Source organism: Cetorhinus maximus, chromosome 17, assembly GCF_964194155.1.
Source record: "Cetorhinus maximus chromosome 17, sCetMax3.hap1.1, whole genome shotgun sequence".
In the NCBI taxonomy this organism is placed as follows: domain Eukaryota; kingdom Metazoa; phylum Chordata; class Chondrichthyes; order Lamniformes; family Cetorhinidae; genus Cetorhinus; species Cetorhinus maximus.
Genome location: NC_135895.1, coordinates 18,788,059 through 18,815,822, shown reverse-complemented (window position 1 = coordinate 18,815,822; position 27,764 = coordinate 18,788,059). Strand labels below are relative to the sequence as shown.

General features: G+C 42.4%; 1 protein-coding gene and 1 long non-coding RNA gene across 2 annotated transcripts in view; both read left to right on the top strand.

The window, feature by feature from the left end:
• LOC144692220 (divergent protein kinase domain 1A-like) overlaps positions 1-27,764 on the top strand; it is a 60,737-nt gene that overhangs the window by 17,013 nt on the left and 15,960 nt on the right. The window contains exon 2 of the mRNA XM_078560797.1: positions 11,423-11,557. Within this exon, the coding sequence (XP_078416923.1) occupies positions 11,423-11,557 (135 nt within the window). The remainder of the gene's footprint in view (positions 1-11,422; positions 11,558-27,764) is intronic.
• LOC144692222 (uncharacterized) lies at positions 12,040-15,600 on the top strand. Its single transcript, XR_013579287.1, has 2 exons — positions 12,040-12,843; positions 13,134-15,600. It is a non-coding gene; the product is annotated as an uncharacterized LOC144692222 (long non-coding RNA).

Here is a 27,764-nt window from a genome sequence, read left to right as displayed (position 1 = left end):
GGTTCTCGATCCTTCCACCAATGGGGTCATGTGTCTGGATAGAGCAAATAAGGAGAAACCTCATGATTTTTGAACAAAAAACAGAAAATGCTGGAAAAACCCAGCGGGTCTGGCAGCATTTGTGGAGAGAGAAACAGAGTTAATGTTTCAAGTCCGTATGGCTTCTTCAGAGCTTTGAAGAAGAGTCATACAGACTCGAAATGTTAACTCTGTTTCTCTCTACACAGGTGCTGCCAGACCTGCTGGATTCTTCCAGCATTTCCTGTTTTTATTTCAGATTTTCAGCATCTGGAATATTTTGCTTTTACCATGATTTTTAAATCCCTCTGTCAAATTTCCTCTCAACCTTCTCTTTTCCAATGGAAAACAGTGACAACTTTTCCAATCTTGCTACATAATTGGTTACAGGAATGAGGAATTTCATTATTGTGAATCTATTCTGCATTGTCTCTAGTGCCTTCAAGTCCTTTGTGGTGCTTGAAACTGGACGCAAAACTCCAGTTGAGGCCAAACCAATGTTTTACACAGGTTTAACATGACTTCCTTGCTTTTGTACTCTATGCCCCTATTGATAAAGCCCAGGATGCGATATATTTTATTAACCACTCTCTCAACATGCCCTGTCACCTTCAACGATTTATACATATATGTTCTGCTCCTGCACCCTTTTTAGAATTATACCCTTTATTTTATTTTGCCTCTCCACGTTCTTTCTACCAAAATGAATCACTTCACACTTCTCTGCATTAAATTTGATCTACCACTTGTCTACCCATTCCATCAACCTGTCTGTCTTTTTGAAGTTCTACACTATCCTCCTCATGGTTTACAATACTTCCAAGTTTCGTATCATCCACACATTTTGAAATTGTGTTCTGTACATCAAGCTGTAGGTCATTAATATAGATCAGGAAGAGCAGGGGTTCTAACATCAATCCCTGCAGAACTCCTCCACAAACCTTCCTCCAGTCTGGGGGGGAAAAAAAAAGCATTCACCACTACTCTTTGTTTCCTGTCATTCAGCCAATTTCTTATCAATGTAGCTACTGTCTGTTTTATTCCATGAGCTCTAACTTTGCTCGTGTCTGTTATGCAGCACCTTATCGAATTCTTGAATGATCTTTAACAGCAGCTATGAGATTTTAATTATTCAATTTAATCAGATTGCAGCTGGTGGCATAACAGTGGGAGCTAATGGAAAGATTATAATTATGGTGAGAAAGGGAAAGAAACCATGAAATATGGGACTAAGGCTTAAATTCATGTGGGTTTTTTTAATCAAAGCTACAATTTGTTTTTACATTTCTTGTAGAATTTTAAGTTTTGGATTCACAAGAGAGATCAATCGGTTTTTATTCGGTCTGTTTTTTTTAATGTAATTATTCATAGCACTGTTCAATAGGATAGTATCTTGCACAGCTGATCTGGTGCTGTCAGCCATGATCCAGTGGTAGCGCTCTCACCTATTAAGTCAGAAAGTTGTGGGTTCAAGTCTCGCTAGAAGACTTCAGGCCATAATTCAGGCTCACCTTTCACTGCAGTTTTAAAGGAATGCTGCACTGCTGGATCTTTTGGATGAGATGTTAAACTGTCCCATCTACCCTCTCAAATGGACACAAATGACCCTATTCATTGAAGAGCAGGGGAGTTCAACTGGTGGAATGGCCAATATTTATCCCTAAACCAATACTCCTGGTCATTTATCCTATAGTTCTTTCTAGGACTTCTGTGTGCAAATTGGCTGCTGTGTTTCCTTATATTACAACAAGGAAAACATGACAAAAGTACATACTTTGCTTGTTAAGTGGTTTTGGATGTTCTGAAGTTATGACTGATGTAGAATAAACTCTTCTCTCTGTTTCTCTTCTCTGTCCATCTTCCTTTCTCTTTCTTCCAAAAACACTCACACTCTCCATACACATACACTCACACACTTTGTGTACCAGGACTCATTAAATAAGCTGATGTGTAGAATGGGCATTCAAACAAGATAACAGCGATGCCAGCACCTTAAGGAAGTATTTGAAGTGGAGCAAATTAAAGCGAGGGCACAATCAAGAAGATGGGACAAAGAAATTTGATTCCTTTTTGAGCATATTTTCACCTATGAAGAGTCAGTCTTGAATAGTAGTCAAAATGAAGGATATCCCCAAACAAAGGTTGTAGTTGCCTTTGTAAAGAATTGAAGTTTTTATACTTGATTTAATTTTAGTGCTTTTTTTAAACCAAGTAAAGAGTTGTTTTGCTGCTTTCTTCAGCAAATACATACTTCTCCAAGGCCTGAATGCATCAGGCAAAAATATAAGAACATCAGTCGCTGGTGAAATTCCAAGTCTGGTTAGCACTATAACACGTGGAATATGTATGTACAATGATACTGAGCAGGCCAACAAATATAGTATGCTCTGACACAGCAAGATTTTTGTTTAAGTGGAAGATCTCTATAGCACCCTTACACAGGGCTTCTTCACTGTACACAATCTTTGATTTGGAATTAACCTAATTTTAAAAAATTGTGAAGGGTACATTGGCAATCACTACTTTCAAATTGAATTTATTGCATGCAAATTTCCCTATATTAGAATTGCAACTGACTGATAGCAACTGCCCTACTAAAGTAATGATTTAACTATTTAATCATCCATACTACTTACAACTGGGTATTACTTTAAAATTTTATGGCATTTGTGTATGCCGGAGTGATTTCAGAATATAAAGAACACATTTTGATTATCAGAGTTTCATTTGCGGGATTTATTTCAGCGTTGGGAACTCTTGAGTGCTTCCCTGCTTTTTAACCCCCATTAAGTCTTTAGCTTAAGTGCTTTGAAGACCATATTTAGATTGGATGTCATGGCTGTATTAAAGTTGTGGGCGTCTAGAGGTTTATACTATTTTTCCAGGGTTTCTGCAGCTCTTCCACAGAAGTTAAGCACTTAAATTGGAAAGTCCCAATGGAAATTCGCCCACAACTAGCATTAGATTAACTGATTTATAGTTACTCAGTCTATCCTTCACTTCTACAAGATTGTTACATCAGCTCCTCCTTTGACTTTCAACAGCATGGGGTGCAAGCCAGCAGGACATGGTGATGTGCATGCCTTTTCAGAATCATGTACTTTGCTGCAAAGAAAGATGAGATTAAAAGAGGAAGATGAGAGAATTTTTAAAGTTATTTAAATTTTTTAAAACTTCAACAATAGTTCAAATCTGAAGGAACAAAACTCCACATTTGTATGTTAGTTCTCCGTACCAGAGAAGCTGTATGACCGTAATCAAGATTTATCATGGTGTAAAATTTCACTTACACTGTAATGGACAAACCCAAACATTTTCTGGAGAGTATAGTGGGTATCTAGTGAGTGAGAACCCAACTTCACATATCCTCTGTGTTTTGGGGCTGAGTCAATTGGCTAGATAAAGATATAGCAAAGCTTCCAGAGGAGCAGGAAACTCAGACAGCAAATTCCTGATTTCTGTGTTTAACTGTGCGTGTGCAGCCACTGGAAGTTACTGCCTAATTTGCCAAGTCCTGTTCAAAGAAAAGTTACTTCATATTCCTCCATAGTTATTAATGTTTTAACTCCCCAGTTCTGATTTTGAATGTTTTGTGCATTCACAAGCATACTACTTAATTCTAATTCCAATTTTTTTTCAGACTACTTAACTTGATTCTTTTTTCTGGACTGTTCAATTAGCTTTTTGCTATCCCTTGTTTCTTCTATTACAGTTTTTATCTCAACTTCATAGCCCATTTTATTCTTTCTGCTTTGATTATATTTTCTCGCTGCTTATTTCAAAAATTTTAATAATCGAGCTCTCTGTCTTATTTCACTCCAACAGATGGTTTAAATCCTCCTGCTTTGCTTTACTTATCCTCTCATTGGTACTTTTTCAGATCAGCTGAAATGTACCATCCTTGCCACCCCACCCCCCCCACCAACCACACACACACACACACACACACACACACGTACTTTGCTGCAAAGATGAGATTAAAAGAGCAAGATGAGACACTTTTTAAAATTATTTCAATTTTTAAAATCTTCAACAATAATTCAAATCTGAAGGAACGAAACTCCACATTTGTATCAAAACAAAAACAGAAATACCTGGAAAAACTCAGCAGGTCTGGCAGCATCGGCGGAGAAGAAAAGAGTTGACGTTTCGAGTCCTCATGACCTTCAATAGAACTGAGTAATATTAGGAGAGGGGTGAAATATAAGCTGGTTTAAGGTGGGGGGGGGTGGGGGGAGAGAAGTAGGGGGGTGGGTAGTTGTAGGGACAAGTAAGCAGTGATAGGAGCAGATAATCAAAAGATGTCACAGACAAAGGAACAAAGGGGTGTTGAAGGTGGTGATATTATCTAAACGAATGTGCTAATTAAGAATGGATGGCAGGACACTCAAGGTACAGCTCTAGTTGGGGTGGGGTGGAAAGACTAACAGGGCATTAAAGGTATAGATTTAAAAATAATGGAAATAGGTGGGAAAAGAAAAATCTATATAAATTATTGGAAAAAACAAAAGGGAGGGGGAAGAAACGGAAAGGGGGTGGGGATGGAGGAGGGAGTTCAAGATCTAAAGTTGTTGAATTCAATATTCCTCCCAGAAGGCTGTAAAGTGCCTAGTCGGAAGATGAAGTGCTGTTCCTCCAGTTTGCGTTGGGCTTCACTGGAACAATGCAGTAAGCCAAGGACAGACATGTGGGCAAGAGAGCAGGGTGGAGTGTTAAAATGGCAAGCGACAGGGAGGTTTGGGTCTTTCTTGCGGACACACCGAAGGTGTTCTGCAAAGCGGTCGCCCAGTTTACGTTTGGTCTCTCCAATGTAGAGGAGACCGCATTGGGAGCAACGAATACAGTAGACTAAGTTAGGGGAAATGCAAGTGAAATGCTGCTTGACTTGAAAGGATTGTTTGGGCCCTTGGACGGTGAGGAGAGAGGAAGTGAAGGGGCAGGTGTTGCATCTTTTCCGTGGGCATGGGGAGGTGCCATAGGTGGGGGTTGAAGAGTAGGGGGTGATGGAGGAATGGACCAGGGTGTCCCGGAGGGAACGATCCCTACGGAGTGCTGCCAGACCTGCTGAGTTTTTCCAGGTAATTCTGTTTTTGTTTTGGATTTCCAGCATCCGCAGTTTTTTGTTTTTATCTCCACATTTGTATGTTGGCTTTCAGTGCCACAGAAGCTGTATGACAGTAAACAAGATTTATTACGGTGTAAAAATCCACTTACACTGTAATGGACAAGCCCAAACATTTTCTGAAGAGTATAGTATATCATCCTCACACATCCACTGTAGCTCGTCTGTGATGTCCATCATCTAACTGCACCTAGGTTGACCCCTCTTTCTGCTGAAGAGATCTATGTAGCTTTTCAGCTCTGATCAAAAGGCAGAAGTATTGACATTTTCTTTTTGGTTGTTACTTTCTAGAGTTCTTTTTGCTCTTGGAATTTTAAGCATACGTCTGAGCAACCACGTTTCCCTATAATACTAGCATTAATCTTTCTCCTGGCATTTAAGCAGCAAAAGTGGTCAACTTACCTGGACAAGGCGCAAGAAGGCTCCATACCAAACGTTTAGCTGAGGCTACTATACCCATGAGGGCATTGACCTTCCAGCATTATCTGGAGCTGAATGGGAAGAATGATGGTTCCAGTGACATATCTCCCATTCACGTCCCATTAATAAGTCCAGCCAGATGGTCATTCATCAACACGTTTCCAGAGTACTATGGAATTTGAAACAAGCAGATCAGCCATGATCTTATTGAAGTGGAGCAGGCTCGGGGGTGGGGGGATGCTGAATAGCCTATTTCGTATGTTCGTATGACCTGTTTTCTTCGGATTTAATTCATCATCATCAAGGTTTGCATCTGCTCTTCAAACTATATATCTGTATATACATGTGACTGAGAATGAAGTGAAGAACAAAAATACCATATCTGTCTTGTGGTACAAAATGTCACTGTCATGGTTACCCAAGAGCTAGCCATTTTTCAGAAGAGTAATTCAAACTGACCCAATATAAAAGAATGACAAAATAATAACAATCTACTATATAACCTGCACAATCTCTGAATGTTGGCTTTTACACAGGATCTGCATGCTAATGTATTGGCATGTTTGGTGCATAATGTTCCCTGATCTGTGTTTAACCCACTCTGCCAAGAACCCAAAGCAGCCAACACAGTGCATGAAGCACCGCTGACTGACTAGTTTATGCTGCTGTATTAGGAAAAAGTATGCATTCTCTTCTTGCTCGACGCAGTTGGATATTGTGGACTATGAAGAGTCTGCAGTGAAAGTTGGAGCTCCAGTTTGCCTTCAATGTCTGTTTAGCAATGTGGTGTGATAATTCCAGATTGACATCTATCATATCCTGAAATTACAATGAGTATATCCCTGGTAGGATGGATCTAATGTAGACATAAGGTCAGGTATTGGTTCTTTGCTGATGAAACGTCTAGAAAAAATAATCTCTTTTAAATCCTACCTGCTGACACTTAACGACAACAAAAGCCAAAATGGACACCACTCCTGACACCTGTATGAGCTCAGAAGCTTGGTAAGAGGGTTTATACAGAATTACAACAAAGAAACTTAGTAATATTCTGCTCAACCAGTCTGTGTTGGTGTTTGTGCTCCACATGAGCGGCAGTCCTAATTTCATTTGCCTGCTATGTTCCCATATACTCACTGTCCTTTTGAGGATTATATACATAGGATATATAGCAACAGAAATGGGGCATTTGGCCCAACCAGTCCATGCTGACTTGATGCTTGACTCGAGCCGCCTCTCATCTTTCCTCATCCGAAACTATTATCCCTCTGTTCCCTTCTTTTACTTGTCTAGGCTTGGACTTAAATGCATATATGTTATTTGCTTCAGCTATTCTCTGTGATAGCAAGTTCCACATTCCCACCGCTTTTTGGGTTAAAAAATTTGTTCTGAATTCCCTACCGGATTTCTTGATGACTATCTAATATTGATGATCTCTAGTTATGGTCTTCTGCACAATAAGAAACATTCTGTTTGTCTCCACTCTATCCAAACCTTTCATAATTTTAAAGACCTCTGTCAGGTTGACTCTGCCTTTTTTCAAGAGAAAAGGGACCCAACTTGTTTATCCTGTCCTACCCATGCATTTCTGGTGTAATCCTTGTAAATCTTCTCTACACTGTTTCCAGTGTCTGTATCCTCTTTATAATATGGTGACCAGAACTGCACACAGTAGTCTCTGTGGCCTAACAAAGGTTCCATACAGTTTTGGCATGACATAGAGTCATAGAGGTCTACAGCACAGAAAAAGGCCCTTCAGCCCATCGAATCTGCGCCAGTCAAACAAGTACCTAACTATTCTAATCCCATTTTCCAGCACTAGGCCCATAGCCTTGTATGCCATGGAATCGCAAGTGCACATCCAAATACTGCTTAAATGTTATGTGGGTTTCTACCTCTACCACCCTTTCAGGCAGTGAGTTCCAGATTCCCACACACTCTGGGTGAAAAAATTCTTCCTCTCATCCCCTCTAAACCTCCTGCCCCTTACCTTAAATCTATGCCCCCTGGCTATTGATCCCTCCATCAAGGGGAAAAGTTCCTTCCTATCTACCCTATCTATGCCCCTCATAATTTTATACACCTCAATCATGGCCCCCCTCAATCTCCTCTGCTCCAGGGAAAATAACCCCAGTCTATCCAATCTCTTCTCATAACTAAAACTCTCCAGCCCAGGCAACATTTCCTCTGCACTCTCTCTAGTGTAATCACATCCTTCCTATAATGCAGATTCCAGAACTGCGCACAATACTCTAGCTGTGGCCTAACCAGCGTTTTATACAGTTCCAGCATATCCTCCCTGCTCTTATATTCGATGCCTCGGCTAATAAAGGCAAATATCCCATATGCCTTCTTAACCACCTTATTTACCTGTCCCACTACCTTAATCCCTACCTTTCAATCCTAACTTTTTTTGTTCCTAGATGTTGTTTTCCTTTAGTAGGGATTCTATTATTTTTCTGCCATTAACATTAAGCTGACTGGTCTATAATTCCCTGGACATGTTCAGACCTGTTGCTCTACACCTACATGAACTGTAAGAAAAGTGCATTCCAGAGTTTCACAATCTTCTGTGTAAAAAAACTTCCACCTGCTCTTACATTTAATCCCATATCTATGTTCCTTCATTCTAGAATGCTTAACTAATGGGCTCAATTGTTTCTATCTATTCTGACCTACCCCTTCACGATTTTTTTTTAATACCAGTAGATGTAGTACACTTGAATTCCCAAAAGTCATTCGATAAGGTGCCACACAAAAGGTTAATGCACAAGACACCGCTCATGGAGTTGGGGTTGACATATTACCATGGATAGAGGATTGGTTAATGGACAGGAAGCGTTAATGGACAGAAAGCAGAGAGTAGGGTTAAATGGGGCATTTTCAAGCTGTGACTAGTGGAGTATCACAAGGATTAGTACTGGAGTATCAGCTATTTACAGTCTATATTAATGAGTTGGACAAAACGAGAGTAATGTATCTGGGATTGCTAGACAGTACAAAGCTAGGTGGGAATGCAAGCTGTGAGGAGGACACAGACTGCAAAGAGATATGTACAGGTTAAGTGAATGGGCAACAAGGTGGCAGATGGAGTATAATGTAGGAAAGTGTGAGGTTATTCACTTTGGTTTTAAGAATAGCAAAGCAGAATACTTTTTAAAAGGTGTGAAACTTGTAATTGTTGATGTTCAGAAAGACGTGGGTGTACTTGTACATGCTGTACCTGCATACTAACTTTGTGTACACAAAGCAATTAGGAAGGCAAATGGCATGTTTCCCTTTATTGTAAGGGGATTGGAGTATGAGAATGAAGATGTCTTGCTACGATTGTATGGGGCTTTGGTGAGATCATACCTGGAATACTGCCTGCAATATTGAACTCCATATTTAAGGAAGGATATATTTGGCATTAAAGGCAGCTCAATGGTGAAGGTTCACTAGATTGGTCCCTGGGATGAGAAGGTTGTGCTACGATGAGAGGCTGAGTAAATTGGATCCATATTCACTGAAGGGGCCTTACAGGACAGGCACTGAGGTTGTTTCTCCTAGCTGGAGAATCTAGAACTAGGGGAGTGGGTACATTTTCAGGATAAGGGGCCAATCATTTAGCACTTGGATGAGAAATTTCCTCACTCAAAAGGTTGTGAATTTTTGGAATTCTGTACCCCAGAGAGTTGTTGGATATGCCATCATTGAACATATTTAAGGCTGAGATAGATAGATTTTTGGTGTCTCAAGGCATCAAAATATAGGAGGAGTGGGCAAGGAAGTGGAATTGAAGCCCAAGATAAAACCATAGAAAAGTTACAGCACAGAAGGAAGCCATTTGGCCCATCTTGTCCATGCCAGCCCGAGGACACCCAGGTGCCCTTTCTAATCCCACCTTCCTGCACCTGGCCCATAGCCCTGCAGCTTACAGCACTTAAGGTGCAGATCCAGATACTTTTTAAAAGAGTTTAGAGTTTCTGCCTCTACCACTAACTTGGGCAGTGAATTCCAGACACCCACTACCCTCTGCGTAAAAAAAATTCTTCCTCATAACCCCCCTACACCCTCTGCCACTTACCTTGAATCTATGTCCCCTGGTTCTAGAATTCTCCACCAAGATAAACAATTTTATCCTGTCCACTCTATCTATTCCCTTCATAATTTTGTGCACCTCAATCAAGTCACCTCTCAGCCTTCTTTGTTCTAAAGAAAATAACCCCAACCTATCCAATCTCTCCTCGTAGCTACACTTTTCTAACCCTGGCAACATTCTTGTAAACCTCCTCTGCACTCTTTCCAGAGCTATTATGTCCTTCCTGTAATGTGGTGACCAGAACTGCACACAATAGTCCAGTTGTGGCCTCACCAGTGTTTTATACAATTCCAACATTATATCCTTCCTTTTATATTCTATACCTCTGTCAATGAAGGAGAGCATTTCGTATGCCGCCTTTACAACCTTGTCTACTTGAACTGCTGCCTTCAGGGACCTGTGTACTTGTACACCAAGATCTCTCACTTCATCTACCCCTCTTAGTGTATTCCCATTTATTTTGTAACCTCTGTAACTGTTTGACCTTCCTAAATGTATGACCTCACACTTCTCTATGTTAAAATCCATCTGCCACTTTACCGCCCACGCCACCAACCCATCTATATCGTTTTGGAGATTATGGCTGTCCTCTACACTATCCACTGCTCGCCCAATCTTTGTGTCATCTGCAAATTTCCCAATCGGAGGATATTAGTGAACCAGATGAGCTTTTATCACAATCCAGTATTTCCATGATCACCATTAATGAGACCAGCATTTCATTTCAGATTTATTAATTAAATTTGAATTCTCCCAGCTGCTGTGGGTGTTGAACTCATGTCTCCAGAGTCTGGAACTCTGGATTACTAGCCCAGTAAAATTATCACAATGCTTCCACCCCCTGAAGTACATGTATGTATGGGGACAGAAGAAGCAATTTTTAGTACAAAGCTCATACTTTGAAAGGCAAACTATAAATATTGTACATCAGCCATTTTAAATTAACAATTAGTAAAACCAAAGCAGATGCAAGCTTAATCTGTTTTTCAGTAGCTCAGTGCTACTCTGCGTTCTTCATTACTTCTTGAAGAAGTAACACAGTGATCACAGCTTAAACAGAGTGTACATTTTTATCATGTGCTGTAAAGTTCAGTGACTTTAGTCTCCTCTGGTCTTCAGTAATGGATGCAATAGTTTATTTGCTGATATCTGCTGTCATTATGAATGAGGCCATTGTTCAGCGTAATTTAGTAATTACTAAACGTTTTACTAGGTGATAATCAGTAGCTTGATAAGTAAAGAGAGCACCCTTCAAAGTCCCACCTCCTCCATTCCACCAGGGAGATTACAAATAAAGAAAAATATTGTCTTTTTGAGTTATTTATCAGCATAACTATTACAACTCTTAGAACAGCTTAGGTATACAGGAATACGGACCCAAAAAACATCTTGGAAAAGCAGCTGTAAATAGCCAAGTACATCCTTAAATTGGTGCATGAGTTCTTGATAGAAGTTTGCAGCTCACTATTTTTGGTATAACACAACCAACTTACTTTCTTTGCACTCTGCACGCAACGCAACTCAATCAGCCATGATCATATTGAATGATGGAGCCGGTTCGACGGACTGTATGGTTTTCTCCTGATTCTATTTCTTATGTTCTTCTATTCTACCAAGTCAATCAAGTACATACAAGGGATTGATCCTCAAATCACTGGATTCCTATAACTCCAAGATGGCTTGTATTTTTTTTAAAAATGAGCCCATTTTAAAATAGTTTGGGTGCATAATTTGTTCTGAAGTTAATAATTTGGGAAAAAATGCTATTTTTATGCTCACAGGCCCGCTTACCATGTGTACGTGTCAAGTACCTCTTCTTTTCATGGCTCGCAGTCTTTGTTGGCAGTTGGGTAGTGTATGTCCAGTACTCCACTCATACAGAATTGTGCCGGGCCCATGACTGCAAGAAAATAATTGTAAGTAGCAATATGTATGTTCTAGTTATTGATAGGGTATCTGCCGTTTTGTTGAAGTGCATTAAATGTATTAAATCTAAAAGATAAATTAATATTTTGTCTGTTATTATGGTTTTATCATTCTGTATTATTTCAAATGCTAAATGAGACTCCTCGCGGCATTATAATTAATATCTTGCTTATGAAATGTAAAGATGGTATGACACTAATATAAGATGGTATGGCAATAATATTTGAAAAGAACTTAGTGTGCATGTTGTGCAGTTGTTCTTTTTTTATCATCATTAAATTACAAACCAACTGAGCTCACGGAGACTTATATACCAAATTTATATCTTTATAATGTGTCTCCACTCTTCTAGTGTTAACTGCCACGTGGTTCCCGTCTGCTTTTCAGTTATTTGTTCATGTTTATTCATCACGATCCTCGTGTGAATCTGATACGTGTTCTTATTATAGATGTCTCGGGTCCTTGAAAATAGATGAGCCCCACACATACCCATATTGTAATATGAACAGAACATATGATACTTGGGACAGCAAAATTCATATGAAAATTGGATACAGATTATGCTTACTATCCTAAGTAAGATGCTGTGCTTCGCTTGGAATCAGTCCAAGTGCTGAAGAGACTTCTCTACTTTTGAGCATGGCTGCATCATGTTATTCCCGGAATCTGAAGATTCCTTTCCTGGCTTCCCAGTGTTTCTGCATAAAGACAATCTATTCGCTTGCAACAATGGCATAATGCAGAGCAGCTTTGAAATAGAACACTACCTCCATTTCTGCAAATAAACTATGAACTTTTCACTTTTGTGTAATTTGATTGTTATTGAAGCCTCTGTAACAGTTTAAATGTATTGCTGTGCTGTGTGGTCATACTGCTGAGCAGCAGGCTTGTCAAAAATGTTGTGGTAAATTCTTGTCATTCTGAGATCTTTATTTTCTTCCAAATAGCAACAGGCTCCAGGTTTCTGTTTCACCTCCAACAAATCCACATCAAACTCTCCAGCAAACGTGCAACTTCAGTGAAATATAAACAACTGTTGTTTAACTATATCGATCCAAAGCAGAACAATACAGACCACAACTTACTGTCACTATGGAGAAACTGAGAGTTTTCTAAGTCCTCAGCATTTTGAGAACACTTCCCCGTTGTTATGTAAATATAACCTTGAATAGTTCCTGTTTCCAGCTCCAGTATACTCTTATGTTATTTTCTCTTCTCGCTGGTTCACAACAGCTTGGTTGTCCTCGGAATTTGGACGTGTTTGCCAGCAATTCAGGTAGATTTGTTTTATCATTTTCTTGAAATTCACATTATTCTCTGGAATTATGTAGCAAAAATGTTGAATTAATTGGAAAACCTATTAGTAGATGAGAAAGTTTGCAATATTGTACATATTACTGCCGCTTTGCAATTTGCTAAATTGGTACACTGTTCTTATGTGCAGTAGAGTGTGCATTTATGTATGTCAATTAGATTATTAAAATGTGAGCAGAAGTAATGTCCCTGAATTTATTTTTTAACAGGAAGGATTGTATATTAATGCATATGTTCTTTCTCTATCCAAAGGTTAATCAGCATGATATCGTCACAGCTTGAGGACCATCTGGAGCAACAAGGAAGTACTGTCTGCTTGATATTTGGATTTGGGGTATAAATCAGCATGCATTTGCTGTGCACAATGGCATATTTTTTAGAATTTGCCAGCAAATGTCTGTGTATGTATCTAGCTGCACAACAGGGTAGCATCAACCAGGTATTATACAGGAGGCAGTGCTATCGAATGTAGCCTGCAGCAAGGATGAAGAGCCATGAATTGCACGTTGGGTGGTTTACCCACTGAAACGTCCTGCAGTCGTTGATGTCTCTTTAGGTGCCGAACCACACGATTCACCATGAGAGGAACTATCAGCTACAACTGCTCAAGCCTATTGAAAGTGGAGAATGCAAAGATGGTAGCACTGGATCACTCACAATGCCAACCCAGGAGATGGAAAGAGCCTAAGAAAGAGAATCATATCACCCTACTCTAAATTGCATGTCCATAGAAAGGGACCACATTCACAACAAACACTTCACGTATTTAGCACCATGTGTTCATTCACCCTACCCAAACTACGACTCACTATGCCAAAAGGGGAGCAATATTTATGCAATTATTCTCACATTTCCCACATATTACGTGGGAGGCGCTGCAATTGAAGGTAGCCTGCAGTAAAGAAGGAGAATAAGAAGTAGTCGGAGGCCTCCACTCAGCTTGCTGTTCAAGTGTAAAATGTGGGGAACTATAAGAAAGTTGTGGCAATTGGGACATAATGTTACAAGGAATTCAGAAACAAGGAATAGTGCACTTGAGAACAAGAAAATGTTGGTCAGTCACTAACCGTGTTGTTATTGGAACCCGGGACATCAGATCTCCAGCGTGTGGTATGAGGAAGGATGAGTAACTCTCTTTATTACCATCATTGGTGACCCAAACAAGGGCTATGCACCTCAGGGTGTATGTCAGTATTTTAAATCTATGCATCAGAGCCAACAGCCATATTACTGGGGCCCCAAGCGCTTAGCTTGTCCTATTGTCTCTTAAAGAGGGCAGATGTGCCCTGAATAGGGATGAGGAATAATTGAAGTTTAGACCATGGATTACGCTGCTTCCTAAACAGGATGCTTTCATGGGTCCTGAGGTGAGGGAGCAGTGGCTGTTATTGATTCCTTCCCTCCAAACGGCCTGTTTGCTATTTGTGAGATGTTTATTTGACTGGCTACTTACCCTGCTTGATTACATTGTAATAGCTAGAGGCCTGGAGATCCTCTGACTTGACCAGATTCAAGCTGATTTAGGGAATGGGAAAGTTCATGCCACAGAGATTGTGAGATCTTTGTGAGCAACTTACGTCAAGATCAGTGGCAAGCTCCATTATTTGTGGATACGTGGTCTTTGTGTTGAATTGTGCATGTGGAAAATGTTATTGAGCTGGACAATCACACATATACCCTACATATAAATTTGCACTGAATGTTGTGTTGGAATATGCCACTGTTGAACATATTGATTGTTATGCACAATGTATGTTAAGAAAGGTAAAAAATTGTTTCAGTTTCACTTAGGTTATGTTTATGAGCCTTGGTGCCTGAAAGTCTGGATAGACTGGTGACTAAAACGTTTCAGGTCTTTTGAGTTTGTTTATATATATACATTTATTGAGGCCTTACAACCCCTGAAGTAAAAGAGATGAGTGAAAAGAGATTGAAAGTTCAGTGATTCTGGAAAAAAAAAGTAGAAAAGCTTCACTGTTGCCTAGTGACAATGATCCAGGGACACAGACACAGAAAAAACAGGAGTTGAGAGACAGGTTGTTCAGAGTGTGTTTCAGAGAGGGAGAAGACAGGGATTGTAAGCTTTCTGATAAGAAAAACTGCAAGGCTAGTGGGACAATAGTTAACAGAATAATCAGTGATGGGACTCAGTAAAGTTTAGTGGCGGTGCTACTGGAAGACTGAGTTCATAGAATTTATTTGTTTGCTCTGCAGTTGAAGAAACAGAGGTTTAGAGTGCAGTTATGGGATGTCTCAGGGAGAGCTAAGAGTTGAGTGAGAAGCATCAAGTGAATGCTCCGGAATTCACTGAAAGAAAACTATTTGCAACTGTGCCAGTCCCAAGCGAGAATCCTTTGTGTCAAGCTAGTGGTAACTTTTCACTGGTTTATGTGTCTATAAAGATATTGCTGGGTTAAAGGAATAGTTGGAATTTGAATCATCTTTGTACTGCGATCCTTCAAACCTTTTTCTCTGGTGTAATATAGTTTCTTGTTTTAATAAATATTTCATTCTTTGTATTAAAAGTTCATCAGCAGATTCCTGTGGATTTGTTCAGTAACTTTCATGGTTTCTTTAATAAAAAAGCTAGGGATCTATCAAGCCAGGTTTCACTCTGGGACTTGTCCAGTATTAACAGCAACTGGGATTGTAACATTATTACTGTCTGAATGTTGCCATTTCCTGTTTTTCACTGTTTCAATAAAACATTTTAATGGCAGTTGTAATTTTCTCACTTTGTTAATCTTATTGAAGATTGGTGAATTTCTATCAAGGGACACTGCAGTACTGCTCAAAGGGGAGCCAGCCATACTATGTACATCAGGAATGAACAGTTTCTGGCCTAACAGACATGCCACGTAAAATTGATTATGGTCAGGGCGTAGACTAGAGTTGTGAGGAGGTCAGTTCAGCAGAGTTTTGCATTTTCAGTAAGAAAAGGCACCTGAAAATTAAATGTAGATATCCGCTTGCAAATCTATACAACAAAATCTGCTTTTCTAACTATGCAATTATGCACTTTTTTGCCTTTTGGAGGGTTTCAGTTGATGAAAGTAGAATTTGTGAGTATTAACAACCTAAAGTTGGCACATGACATGGAGCCTCGACCTGCAAATTGTAACAGTATATTGGATATCTTGTATCTCAGTTTGGGTTCTGCCAGAGCCACTCAGGTTCTGACCTGAGCCTTGGTTCAAACATGGACAAAAGAGCTAAACCCCATAGGTGAGAGTGGCTGCCCTTGACATCAAGGTAGCCTTTAACCAAGTGTGGCATCAAGGCACCCTAGCAAAACTGGAGTCAATGGGAATCGGGAAAACTCTCTGCTGGTTGGAGTCATACCTAGCACAAAGGAAGATGGTTGTGGTTTTTGAGGGTCACTCATCTCAGTTCCAGGACATCACCACAGGAGTTCCTCAGGGTAGTGTCCTCAGCCCAACCACTTTCAACTGCTTCTTCAATGATCTTCCTTCTATTATAGGTCAGAAGTGGGGATGTTCGCTGATGATTGCGCACTGTTCGCCATTCGCGACTCCTCAGGTACTGAAGTCATCCATGCCCAGGTCTTACTGTATTTCAACAACATCCAGGCTTGGGCTGACAAGTGGCAAGTAACATTTGTGCCACACAAGTGCCAGGCAATTACCATCCCCAACAAGACACAATCTAACCATCGACCCTTCGATGGCATTACCATCCCCCATTATCAACATCCTTGGGGTTACCATTGACCAGAAACTGAACTGGACTAGCCACATAAATACTGTGGCTACAAAAGCAGGTCAGAGGCTTGGAATCCTGCAGCGAGTAACTCACCACCTGACTCCCCAAAGCCTGTCCACCATATACAAAGTCAGGAGTGTGATGGAATACTCTCCACTTACCTAGAAGAGTACAGCTCCAACAACACTCGAAACTTGACATCATCCAGGACAAAGCAGCCCGCTTGATCGGCACCTCATCCACAAACGTTCTCTCCCTCTAGCACTGACATACAGTGGCAGCAGTGTGTGCCATCTACGAGATGCACTGCAGGAACTCACCAAGCCTCCTTAAACAGCACCTTCCAAACCCACTACCATCTAGAAAGACAAGGGCAGCAGACACGTGGGAACACCACTGCCTGGAAATTTCGCCCCCCCAAGCTACTCGCCATCCTAACTTGGAAATACATTGCTGTTCCTTCATGTCGCTGGATCAAAGTCTTGGAACTCCTTTCCTAACAGCATCGTGGGTGTACCTACACCACATGGACTGCAGCGGTTCAAGAAGGCAGCTCATCACCACCTCAAGGGCAATTAGGGATGGGCAATAGCCAGCGATGCCCACATCCCATGAATGAATAAAAAAACGAAAGTCATGGCAAAGTATTGGGGGCTTTTTGATGTGGCATCCCTGCACAAAAAGGGAAGAGATAAACCAAGTAACTATAGACCAGCCAAACACTGGCCGGATGGTAAGCTTCTAGAGACCTTAACACAGGATAAAATTAATACTGGAAAGAGATTCTGGGTTAATTAAGGACTGTCGGTGTGGATTTGTAAAAAGAAAATTGTATCTGGCAAATCTGAATTTCAGTCTTGAGATAGTGAGATGTATATGGATGTACAAGCAAGGCCACATTATTGTTTATGACTTGTAGTAAACCATACACATCTACACTGGCATTTTGCTAGATAGCTTCTGGTTTCTTCTTTGAACTATAACATGCAACAAGCAACAGTTATGGACAAATAAAAAATGAACAAGCTTTTGATAAAATGGAAGCACCTGGAGATATCTTGTACACACCATTGTACAAAGTATCTCCAAGTGATTCCATTTTGTCAAAAGTTTGTTCATTCGCACACTTACACCTTAATTATTCTGCAGGATAGGTCAGTAGTTGACAATTGGTTTTAGAAGCTGCATATGCTGTGAGTTTGCAGCATTTCCATGTTAGTTAATTGGCATCTCTGTGCTATTCGTCTACACAGCACTTGAATTAAACAGTGTTCCAATTGAATGTATAGTGTGCAACAATTTTCTAGCACATGTGCATTATAAACTTTTATTTACTATGCAACATAAATATCCCAAAAGAAGCACTTTGCAGGATACTAACCCTTCCAATTTTAAGAATCTCTAGGATCCATTCTGTGATGCAGTTACTGAATTATGAATTCTGTTTATTACACTAGATATTTGAAAGAAGTCAGTTTTCCTTTTTAAAACTAGTTATACTTCAGGCTAACTTACTATGTGACTCTTTAAAACTGATTGCAGCATACTTTGAACAAAGTGCGGGCATGAGAAATTTCTGCCCTTTGGTGGATTTCTGACATTTTGCATTTATGAATTTCACCATTTTAAAATGTTTCCAAACTTGGGGGCAGTGGGATAGTCCCACTGGTCTGGGGAAAAAGAAAAGCACAACTGTCAGTCACAGAGTGGGAACTGACTGCAAAGTTGTGATTGGAGGAGCAATGAGGGCAGGAGAGACGGAGCTGCTGCTCCTCCAATTGTACATTCTAACTCTCCCACACTCACTGCTCCATCTCCTCCAATCACATCTAGCAGATCAGACCTGCAGAAGTACACTTCATGTTGGCAACTGAGAGACAGAATCTGTGATTGGTCAGGAGTAGCAAGGGCAGGCAGGATGGACCTGTTGGCGGTCGAGGTAAGTCATCATAGATTGCAGAACTAGGAAAGTTTGTTGTTCACCAACTGGATTCTGCAGCAGTAATTTGCGTCAACACTCCACTCAGCTTATCAAATAAAGATAAAGTACTTGACAAACATGAACTAGCATGGAACAATTTGCAGGAATCTATCAAGATAGACATCAATGTGAAAGGGGCTTGAGAAATGGTTTGAAAGTGCGCATTTGTTGAGAAGAAGCACTGCATTTAGCGTATGGGATTCATATCACCACACTCAAAATGCATGTAAGAAGCTCTGCAAACCCTTTGATTTCCATGTTTAAAGTCTTGTACATGATCTCTTTAGTGACTTCCAGTGGTTAATAGACTTCTGTGGGTTCTTTGCCAGATTTCCATGTGTCTTGGGGTGATGTATAACATGCCAGAATGCAACGTAAGCGCATCTTGAATGTCAGTGTTTGATGTCACTATGCGTACACTGTGCATGCTGGATGATTACACCCTACATGCATTTCTGGATGAAACAGATAGGATTTTGTACATTGACCTATGTAAAGGCATCGACCATAAATGTCATATCAGCCAGAAATCTAATGCGGAGATCTTTCAGGTGAAAAAGTACGACACTAAAAGAATATGATTCCAGAAGAAAAGCCGTGCAAAGCAAGAATCTCTCTAGAAGCTCTTTCACAGAAGAAAGTATATGCTAGTAATGCTACATTTCTATGCTAGTGTACTTCCTATGTTAAAGGAATATGTACTTCTCTTTCAAAGTAAAATGCCAATGGTTCACAAGCTGATTGAGCAAATCAACCTTGTCAAGAGGTTCTTGGCATGTTTTCTGGGTCCAGAGGTAATTAGTGGAGCCAAAACCAGCAAACAGTTCACAGAACTGGGTGAAAAGGAAGATAAAAATATCCTTCCCATGCAGGATATTTGTTGGTCAGACTGCAGAGAATATAATTTCAGAATAAAGATCTCACCTAGTCTTCAAAAAAAGTTTCAGCAAGAGGTAAAATGTGCATTCTCAGATACCGCTACATACATGCTGAAGAAGCTTCCCATTGATAAATTACTGATGTCCACATTGGACTGTCTTGCGTCAGTATGAGGAAGATGAAACCCTTTCCAACACATCTCTACCGTGTTCACTGGGGGGAATAACTTAAGAGCTTCAATCTGGAGGTCAGACACTTCCATACAAACAGCTGCCCCCTACAAAAAGGAAGGAAAGTTAGATTTATGGTGGAATAAAGTACACAAAGGGGCAAGTACAACACTCACTGCAAACTTGTATTTGCTTTGATGAGCTGTTTCCATAGCTGAAGATTCTTTCAGCACTATGGGTAACGTCATTGACTCGGGCTACCCAGATGAATGTTAGCACACACGATGCCATCCAAACTGAAAAAGAGGAACAGAGGAAAGGGCTAGAAATCATACAGCTGAAACTGGCCACAAAAAGCTCTGCCAAAGCAGTTATGATCGTTGTTGCTAGGAAAGCCTATGTTTTAGCTGTGCCTTCATCTGCTAAAGGGAAAATCAAACCAGTCAGTTAGCAGTGTTTGGAAAACTTTGACACGGATTTATGAATAAGTTTTCAAGGTCATGTTCACTTCATCCTGTATGTGCATGTACTAACTGCATTAAGTGTTGAAATACTGAGGTCACTTTCCACTTTGAATGGTCTTCACCTGAACCGTGCTGGGATCTGTAGAGAGGACTTTTAAAATAAATAGTGGGGGGAAGGGATCATGTGAGAGCTGATGTGGTAAATCAAAGGGAAACCACGAGGTAATAGAGCAAGTAGCAATGATAACCAGAGTGTGACCAGAAGGGACAGAGCATACAAACTTAAGACTGCACGAGCAGAAGGTGGCCAGGGATTGCAAAAATGGTAAAAAAGACAGAGTTAAAGGCTCTGTATCTGCATGCAGCATTAGGAACAAAATGGATTAATTGTTAGCACAGATATAAATAAATATATATGACCTGATAGTCCTGACAGAGACATAGTTGAAGGGTGACCAAGGCTGGGACCTGAATATTGAAGAGTTCATGACATTTAGGAAGCTCAGAAAAGGCGGCTCTCTCAATTAATATTAGCACAATAGAGAAGGCTGATCTAAGTACAGAAAAGTAGGATGTAGAAGCGGTTTGGGTAGAGATGAGAAATGATAAAATCAAGAAGTCATTTGTGGGAGTAGTGTACAGGCCCCCAAACAGCAACCATATGGTAGGACAGGGTATAAAGGACTAAATAATGGGAGCTTGTCAAAAAGGGAAGGCGATAATCATGGGGGATTATAATCTACAAAGAGACTGGAAAAATCAGATGGGCAAATGTAGCCTAGATGAGGAACTTGTTGAATCTTTTCGGGATAGTTTCTTACAACTCATTCTGGCATCAACCAGAGAGCAGGCTAGACTAGACCTGGTGTTGTGCAATGCAATAGGATTAATTTAAGATCTCCTCGTGAAGCTGCCCCTAGGTAGCAACCATCATAATAGGATTACATTTTACATTCAGTTTGAGGGAGAGAAGATTGGGTCTAAGACTAGTATTTTAAACTTAACTAAGAGCAATTATGAGGGCACGAAAGCAGAGCTAGCTAAAGTGAATTGGCGAATTAGGTTAAGGGATAGGTCAATAGAGATGCACTGGCCGACATTTAAGGGGATATTTCAGAATACACAGAATAGATACGTTCCAGTGAGAAAATTTTGAACGGCAGGGTCCACCATCCGTGGTTAACTTAAAAAGTTAAGGATAGTATCAAACTTAAAGAAAAAGCATATAATTGTGTAAGATGGTGGCAGGTCAGAAGATTGGGCAGAATATAAAAAACAGCAAAGAATGACTAAAATATCGATAAGGAAGGAAAAATTAAAGCATGAGAGAAAGGTAGCTAGAAATATAAAGACAGGTGTTAAGAGTTTCTATAGATATTTAAAAAAGAAAAGAATGAACAAAATGAGCATTGGTCCTATAGAAAGTGAGTCTGGGAAATTAATAATGGGCGATAAGCCGATGGCAGATGAATTGAACCAGTATTTTGCATTGGTCTTCACTATGGAGGATACAAGTAATATCCCAGGAATAGCTGTAAATCAAGAAATGGAAGGGCAGGAGGAACTTAAGAAAATTACAATCACTGGGGAAGTGATACTGAGGAAATTGTTGGAGCTGTGGGCTGACAAGTCTCCAGGACCTGATGGACTTCATCCTAGGATCTTAAAAGAAGTGGCTGGTGAAATAATTGATGCAACTGATGCATTGGTTCTAATTTTCTAAAATACCCTAGATTCAGGGAAGGTTCCATTAGATTGAAACATAGCTAATGTAATTCCTTTATTCAAAAAGGGAGGGAGACAGAAACAGGAAACTACAGGCCAGTTAGCTTAACATCTGTCGTAAAGAAAGTTATTATTAAAGACATTATAGCAGGGCACTTGGGAAAAATTCAAGATAATTAGGCAGAGTCAACATAGGCCCATAACTTCTGTGCTCCCCAGTGTCGGATTTGGGGGGGTACCCCAAAGATGCGCTGAGGAGTCCCTCTGGCAAGAGTCCAGGTTTGCACGGCAATTGCCCAGAAGTGCTAGCTCCCTCTGGACAATTGCGCTGCGCTGGGAACCATCCGAAAATGTGATTTAAATCGCAAACTTCGGATGGTTCCGCTGGAGTTATTTCAATTGTTACCCGGAAAAGTTTAGAAGAATTAAAACCTCTTGTAACTTCTGGGTAACTATTGTAAAGGCCCAGACCCGACCCCATGGAAGTCCCCGACCCCCTGCCCGCCCAACCTCGGAACCCTCGACCCACCCCCTCCTGATGTCTGACTCCCCCTCCTGATGTCTGACTCCCCCCCCCCCCACCCCACCCGATGTCTGTCTGTCTGACCCACCCACACCCCACCCCTTCCGGATATCTGAACACCCACCCCCATGAATGTCCGGCCAGCTGCACCTCCTCCCGATGTCCGACCCATCCCCACCCGACCTCCAAACACCCCAACCCCACCCCACCCCCCACCCAAATCCTTTTTACTTACCTTAGGAACTTACCTGCTCCTTGGCCTGTCAATTTCAATGGGACCTCTTAACTGACCTGCTTTACAGCAGCTAGTGCCTCTTAAAAAAAGGGGCTTGTCCTCTTTCAATTCGACTCTGCTGGACTTGGAGATAGCTGCGCTGCCTGGATCTTGCCCAGTCTGAGTTGGAAGATCGGGCGAGATAGGCACGGAAGGAATTTGGTGTGCGTAACGGGCATGGAGTGGCAATCCGACGCTGATTGCCACTCCGAGGAAGTTACAGCCCAAGGGTTTGTGAAAGGATAATCATGTTTAACCAATTAGAATGTTTTAGAATGAAAATTGGTGTCTCAGTGGGGAGCTGCAATCTTAGAAGACCCAGCATAAATTGTTTCTCAATATTCACACCAAACTCTAGGAATTCACACTGCACTCGCTTCAGACAGTGAAGATTGAATTTACACTTTGAATAGACTGACATCAAGTATAGTAAAACCATAAGAGCTGGATCAGTTCCTAATTCAGCTAGTGTGAAATGGATGATGAAGTGGACTTAACTGACTGTTTCTCATTGTATTTATCAAGGTTTCAGTTCAGTGGTTTTCAGCCTTGGTTCAGTGGTAGCATTGTGGTCAGAAAGTCAGGGTTCAAGTCCAACTCCAAAGACTTGGGCACAAAATCTAGGCTAACACTCTGGGACAGTTCTGAGGGAGTATGTAGAAGATCTCACGGCGCCATTCTGAAAAGTAGAAAGTAGTGGGAGTTCTCCCCAGGCCAATATTTAAACAATATTATTAAAACTGATTTGTCAGTCATTCATCACATTGCTCTTTTGTGGGACCTTGCTGTGTGCAAATTGCCAAATTTCACTGCATTAGGACAGTGTCTTCATTGATTCTAAACCACTTTAAGACATCCTGAATATAAATGCTTTTCTCTCTTAACATCGTCATTCAGTAATAGATGTGTCCCTTGGTAAAACGATTTTATGGCTTTGTTTCTTTAAAAGGTAATGCACAGATTTTCTTGGTGCCTTCTTGTTAGCAAGCTAGTTGGGGGTAAATTTGAGAGAGGAATTGTTGCCCCATTACCTTTCCAACCTGAAAAGGGATTACTTTATTGATCATAAGTGGCAAAGAAGCATAAGAATATACAATACATTTCAGGTGAACTCTTCAAGAAAAACCAAGCTAAATACAATAAGTTGACAGGGAAAGTAAAGAGGAAAGTAAGACTGACAAAGAGAGAATATTACAATAGAATGACAGTTAACATGAAAGGGAACCCAAAAATCCTAGGGCAGAATTTTACCCTTGGCGGGGGTGCAGGGCGGGGGCAGCCGGGAAGCCGACCGCCGCCCACGGTTGGCAGCGCACTGTGATTTTACGCGGGCAGGCCAACTAAGGCCCGCCCAGTATGAGACGCGGCCTTTGAATGAGCGCGAAGGGGCAGGCGGGAGCTTAATGTCCGCCGGGTCCAATGGCGACCCGGCGGCCCCTGGAAGGCTGCCACAGAAGGACGCAGAAGTCCTTTGCGTGGATATCGTAGCGGGTGGACACAGCAGGCGGGAGGGCAGGTTGGCCCTACGTTTCTCAGATGAGTGTCTCGCTGCCCTCCTGGAGGAGGTGGTAGCCAGGAGAGAAACACTTGTCCCCAGGGACGGGAGGAGGAGGCCCCACCACCTCAACAAAAAAGCCTGGGAGGAGGTGGCATCCAGGATCAGGAGCCATGACATGGTGATATGCACATGGGTCCAGTGCTGGAAGCGCTTTAACATTTTCCTGCAATTGGGAAGGGTGAGTACCGTGTTGGCATAAGTCACTTTGCTGAACAGGTAAGAGCTGCCCACCAGCCCCCCGTGGACCTCAGAGGTGTTACAGTGTGAGTGGCACATGTCAATGAGGCAGGATCTAGCCAAGGGGGTGAGCCCTGGCTGCTTGGACTGAGTGGGCTGAGCTCTGTGAGGTGTTCCTCAAGTGGGATTGGCCAAACTGCAATGGTGCTGCAGGCAGAGGGTACACTAATCAATGCTCCTCTATTCTTCCAGGAGAAAACATCCCATAACAATGCTGAGAGGTCGCAGTCTGGTGGGGGAACCCCCCATACCTCCTCATCCTCAGTAGATACGAGCAGGAGGCCCTGGAGCTGGAGAGGCACCATGCAACTCGGTCAAGCGACCGCAGTGAGGTTGGGGTGCCAGAGGGAGGTAAGAGTGCAGTGCACTGAGCTGAGAATGTGATTTTTTGCAACCTTTCCAGTGTAGTCATTATATTGATGTGAGCTTCAAACCTGGAATGCTCATTGATAATGGAAAGACGAGGCCACCGTGATACAGATCTCTATCTCATCAGGGTGCCAGGCATGCACACTGACAGTCTAATGGCTTAAACTATTGACATTTCCTTTTCCTCCCTTTTAGGCCCACCAGCAGCCCTTCGTTGTGAGGACCTTGAAGGCCCACCCTTGAACCCTGAGAACCAGCATGCTGAGCATGCACCAGCATCACACCCTCTCTGTCAAGCAAGCACCAGCACCTTGGTGCGCATAAGATCGGCGTCTGGTTTCTCGGTGCACATTGGTGAGGGCACTTCAAACTCGCTTGGGGTGCAGACGGAGGCAGAGAGTGCCCAGGGCGCCGGCAGTCCTTCAACACCCGGGGACCAGGACAATGCTCAGTCGATGGCTGATGATGAGCTTCTAGAGTCGTCCATGAGGCAGCAGCTGCTGGATGTCCAGCAGGATGTGCTGGAGGATCTGGCGGAGATACTTGAGGAATGCGTGCCATGGTGCCCTTTGTGGAGGAGTCCATACGGAGCATAAGCACTGCATTGACCCTCATGGCCGTGCACAATGCCTCCTCCATGGAGAGAGTGGCGACTGTCACAGAGAGGCTCCTCCAGGGACTCAGTCAGGGGATTCCAGGGCTGCGCTCGGACCTGCAAGCCTTCACACCGGCAATGACCTCTGCTGGTCAGTGTCAGTGTGGGAGATGGATTGGACACCCAGTATCCCAGTTAGGCACACATCCATCAATGGTGAGCAGGGAGATCCAGAGCAACCTAACGGCACACGAGCTGCCTATCATCTCTGCGGGCTCCTCTCAGGGCGCTCTGGATGACGGCAGCAGCTCCTCCGCTCCTGTGCCAGTGACTGTGGCATCTGATGAGGCTGCAGCGACTGGGGAGATGGCAGCCATGGCACTGGCCGCTCCCTCCCAGGCGGGGCCAGCACAGCCTCCACAGGCCAGAGGAAGCCCACCAAGGTCATCAAGGCCAACAAGACAGCAGAGTGAGCAGGCTGTCTCCAATGCCATTGCCTTCGAGGGGAGAGCACTTAAACATATCACTCGCAAGCGAAAACTTAAAAGCACCTTAAACACAACACAGCCTGATCACGGGTGATATTTGTTTACCCCATTTTTCTGGGTTTTTTTTATTGGTGTGATGTAAAACACCGGTCAATGTTTGTCAGTCAGCAGTAAATGAAAGAGTTTTTTTTGCACCTGGCCTCCGGATGCTTCATTTGCTCTGTAGGTGCAGGGCAAGCCATGATGTTATGATGGATGTGTGACTCCTTACACTATGTGCCAGTGCAATAAAGTTTATGTTGTTGACCAAGGAACTGGTCCTGTCAGGGATCGAATATGGAGCCTGCAGCCTTGGCATGTGTTGTTTGTTCTTATTTGGTAGGCTAGCTGAAGGAGCGTCTATGCCCTCAGCGTTCTCCTGAGCATGCTCTTCCTCAGACTCACAGGACTCATCGCCTGTTGCCTGTACAGCTGTGTCAAGATCTTCTTCCTCCACTGCCGTCCCCCTTTCCAGTGCCAGATTGTGGAAAGCACTGCATGCAACCACTATCAGTGACACACGATCTGGGGGGTATTGCAGTGCGTCCCCTGAATGGTCCAGGCATCGGAAGCGCATCCTGAGAAGACCGATGGTTCTCTTTACCACCGCCCTTGTGGAGGCATGGCTCCTGTTGTACTGCTGCTCGGCCTCTGTTCTTGGGTGGCAGAGAGGTGTCATGAGCCACCTTTTGAGCGGATAGCCCTTGTCACCCAGCAGCCATCCATCCAGTGAGGCTGGAGCACTGAAGAGCCTCGGCACCTGGGAGTGTCTCAGCATGTAAGCATCATGGGAGCTGCCAGGGTACCTTGCACAGACTTGCAGAATCTGCACGTTCATGGAGTGGAATCCCTTCCTTTTGACGAAGGCTCCAGGCTCACCTGGCGCCTTGATGGTCACGTGTGCAGTCGATGGTACCCTGGATACGGGGGAACCCAGCAATCACTGCAAAGCTTCTGCCTCGCTCTGCCTGGCTGGCCACGTTAATACGGCAATAAATGAAAGTCAGTGCATGCCTGAACAGAGCTTCTGAAACCAATTTGATGCAACTGTGGACCGCTGAGTGGGAGACTCCACACAGATCCCCCACTGAGCCCTGGAAAGAGCCGGAGGCATAGAAGTTGAGGGGCACTGTAACCTTCAGAGCCACTGGCATGGGTTGTCCACCAACACAGTCAGAGCTGATCTCGGGGCTGATCCTCTGACAGATGGAGGTTACCGTCTCCCTTGAGAGACGGAGCCTCCTTTGGCATTGCACCTCAGACATATTGAGGTAGCCGCATCTCCGCCTGTGGACCCTGGCAGCAGGATAGTGGCGTCTTCTGCGGCCCCTTCCGCCTTGGCCTCCCTGTTGGCTGTCATGAAGCTATTAATGTATATAATATTATTGGAAATTATTTTTTATAAATAGAGATTTAGTCTGTGGGTGTGTCTTAATTGGATTAAAGCCAGCTAGTCTGGGCGCTTTGACGTATAGTAGTTTTGAGATGTGGAGAAGTAGAGGTACATTTGCATTTTGTTGAATAGAGCATTCAAGAAGGGGAGTGAAATCTGGCACCTAGCTAGTAGAGACCTAGCAATGTTTATATCACTATTAAAATTGGTACTATGAAAGGGGTTTTATTGATAGAAGAGGTGGAGTTCAAAGGGGCTGGTGATACAATGAGAATTTACATTCAATGAGATGTGCTGGGTATAACAAACAGTAGTTTTGTGTGTGCAGAGCAGAGGAATGTAACATCAAAGCATGTAGGCCCACAACTGTGTCTGAAAAGGAATCAAAGTGAAAGGAACCTCATTTTGAATTCATAAGGTGAAAGTGCTTTGCCTGTTGTCTGCTTAAAGTCTATGGGTTGTTGT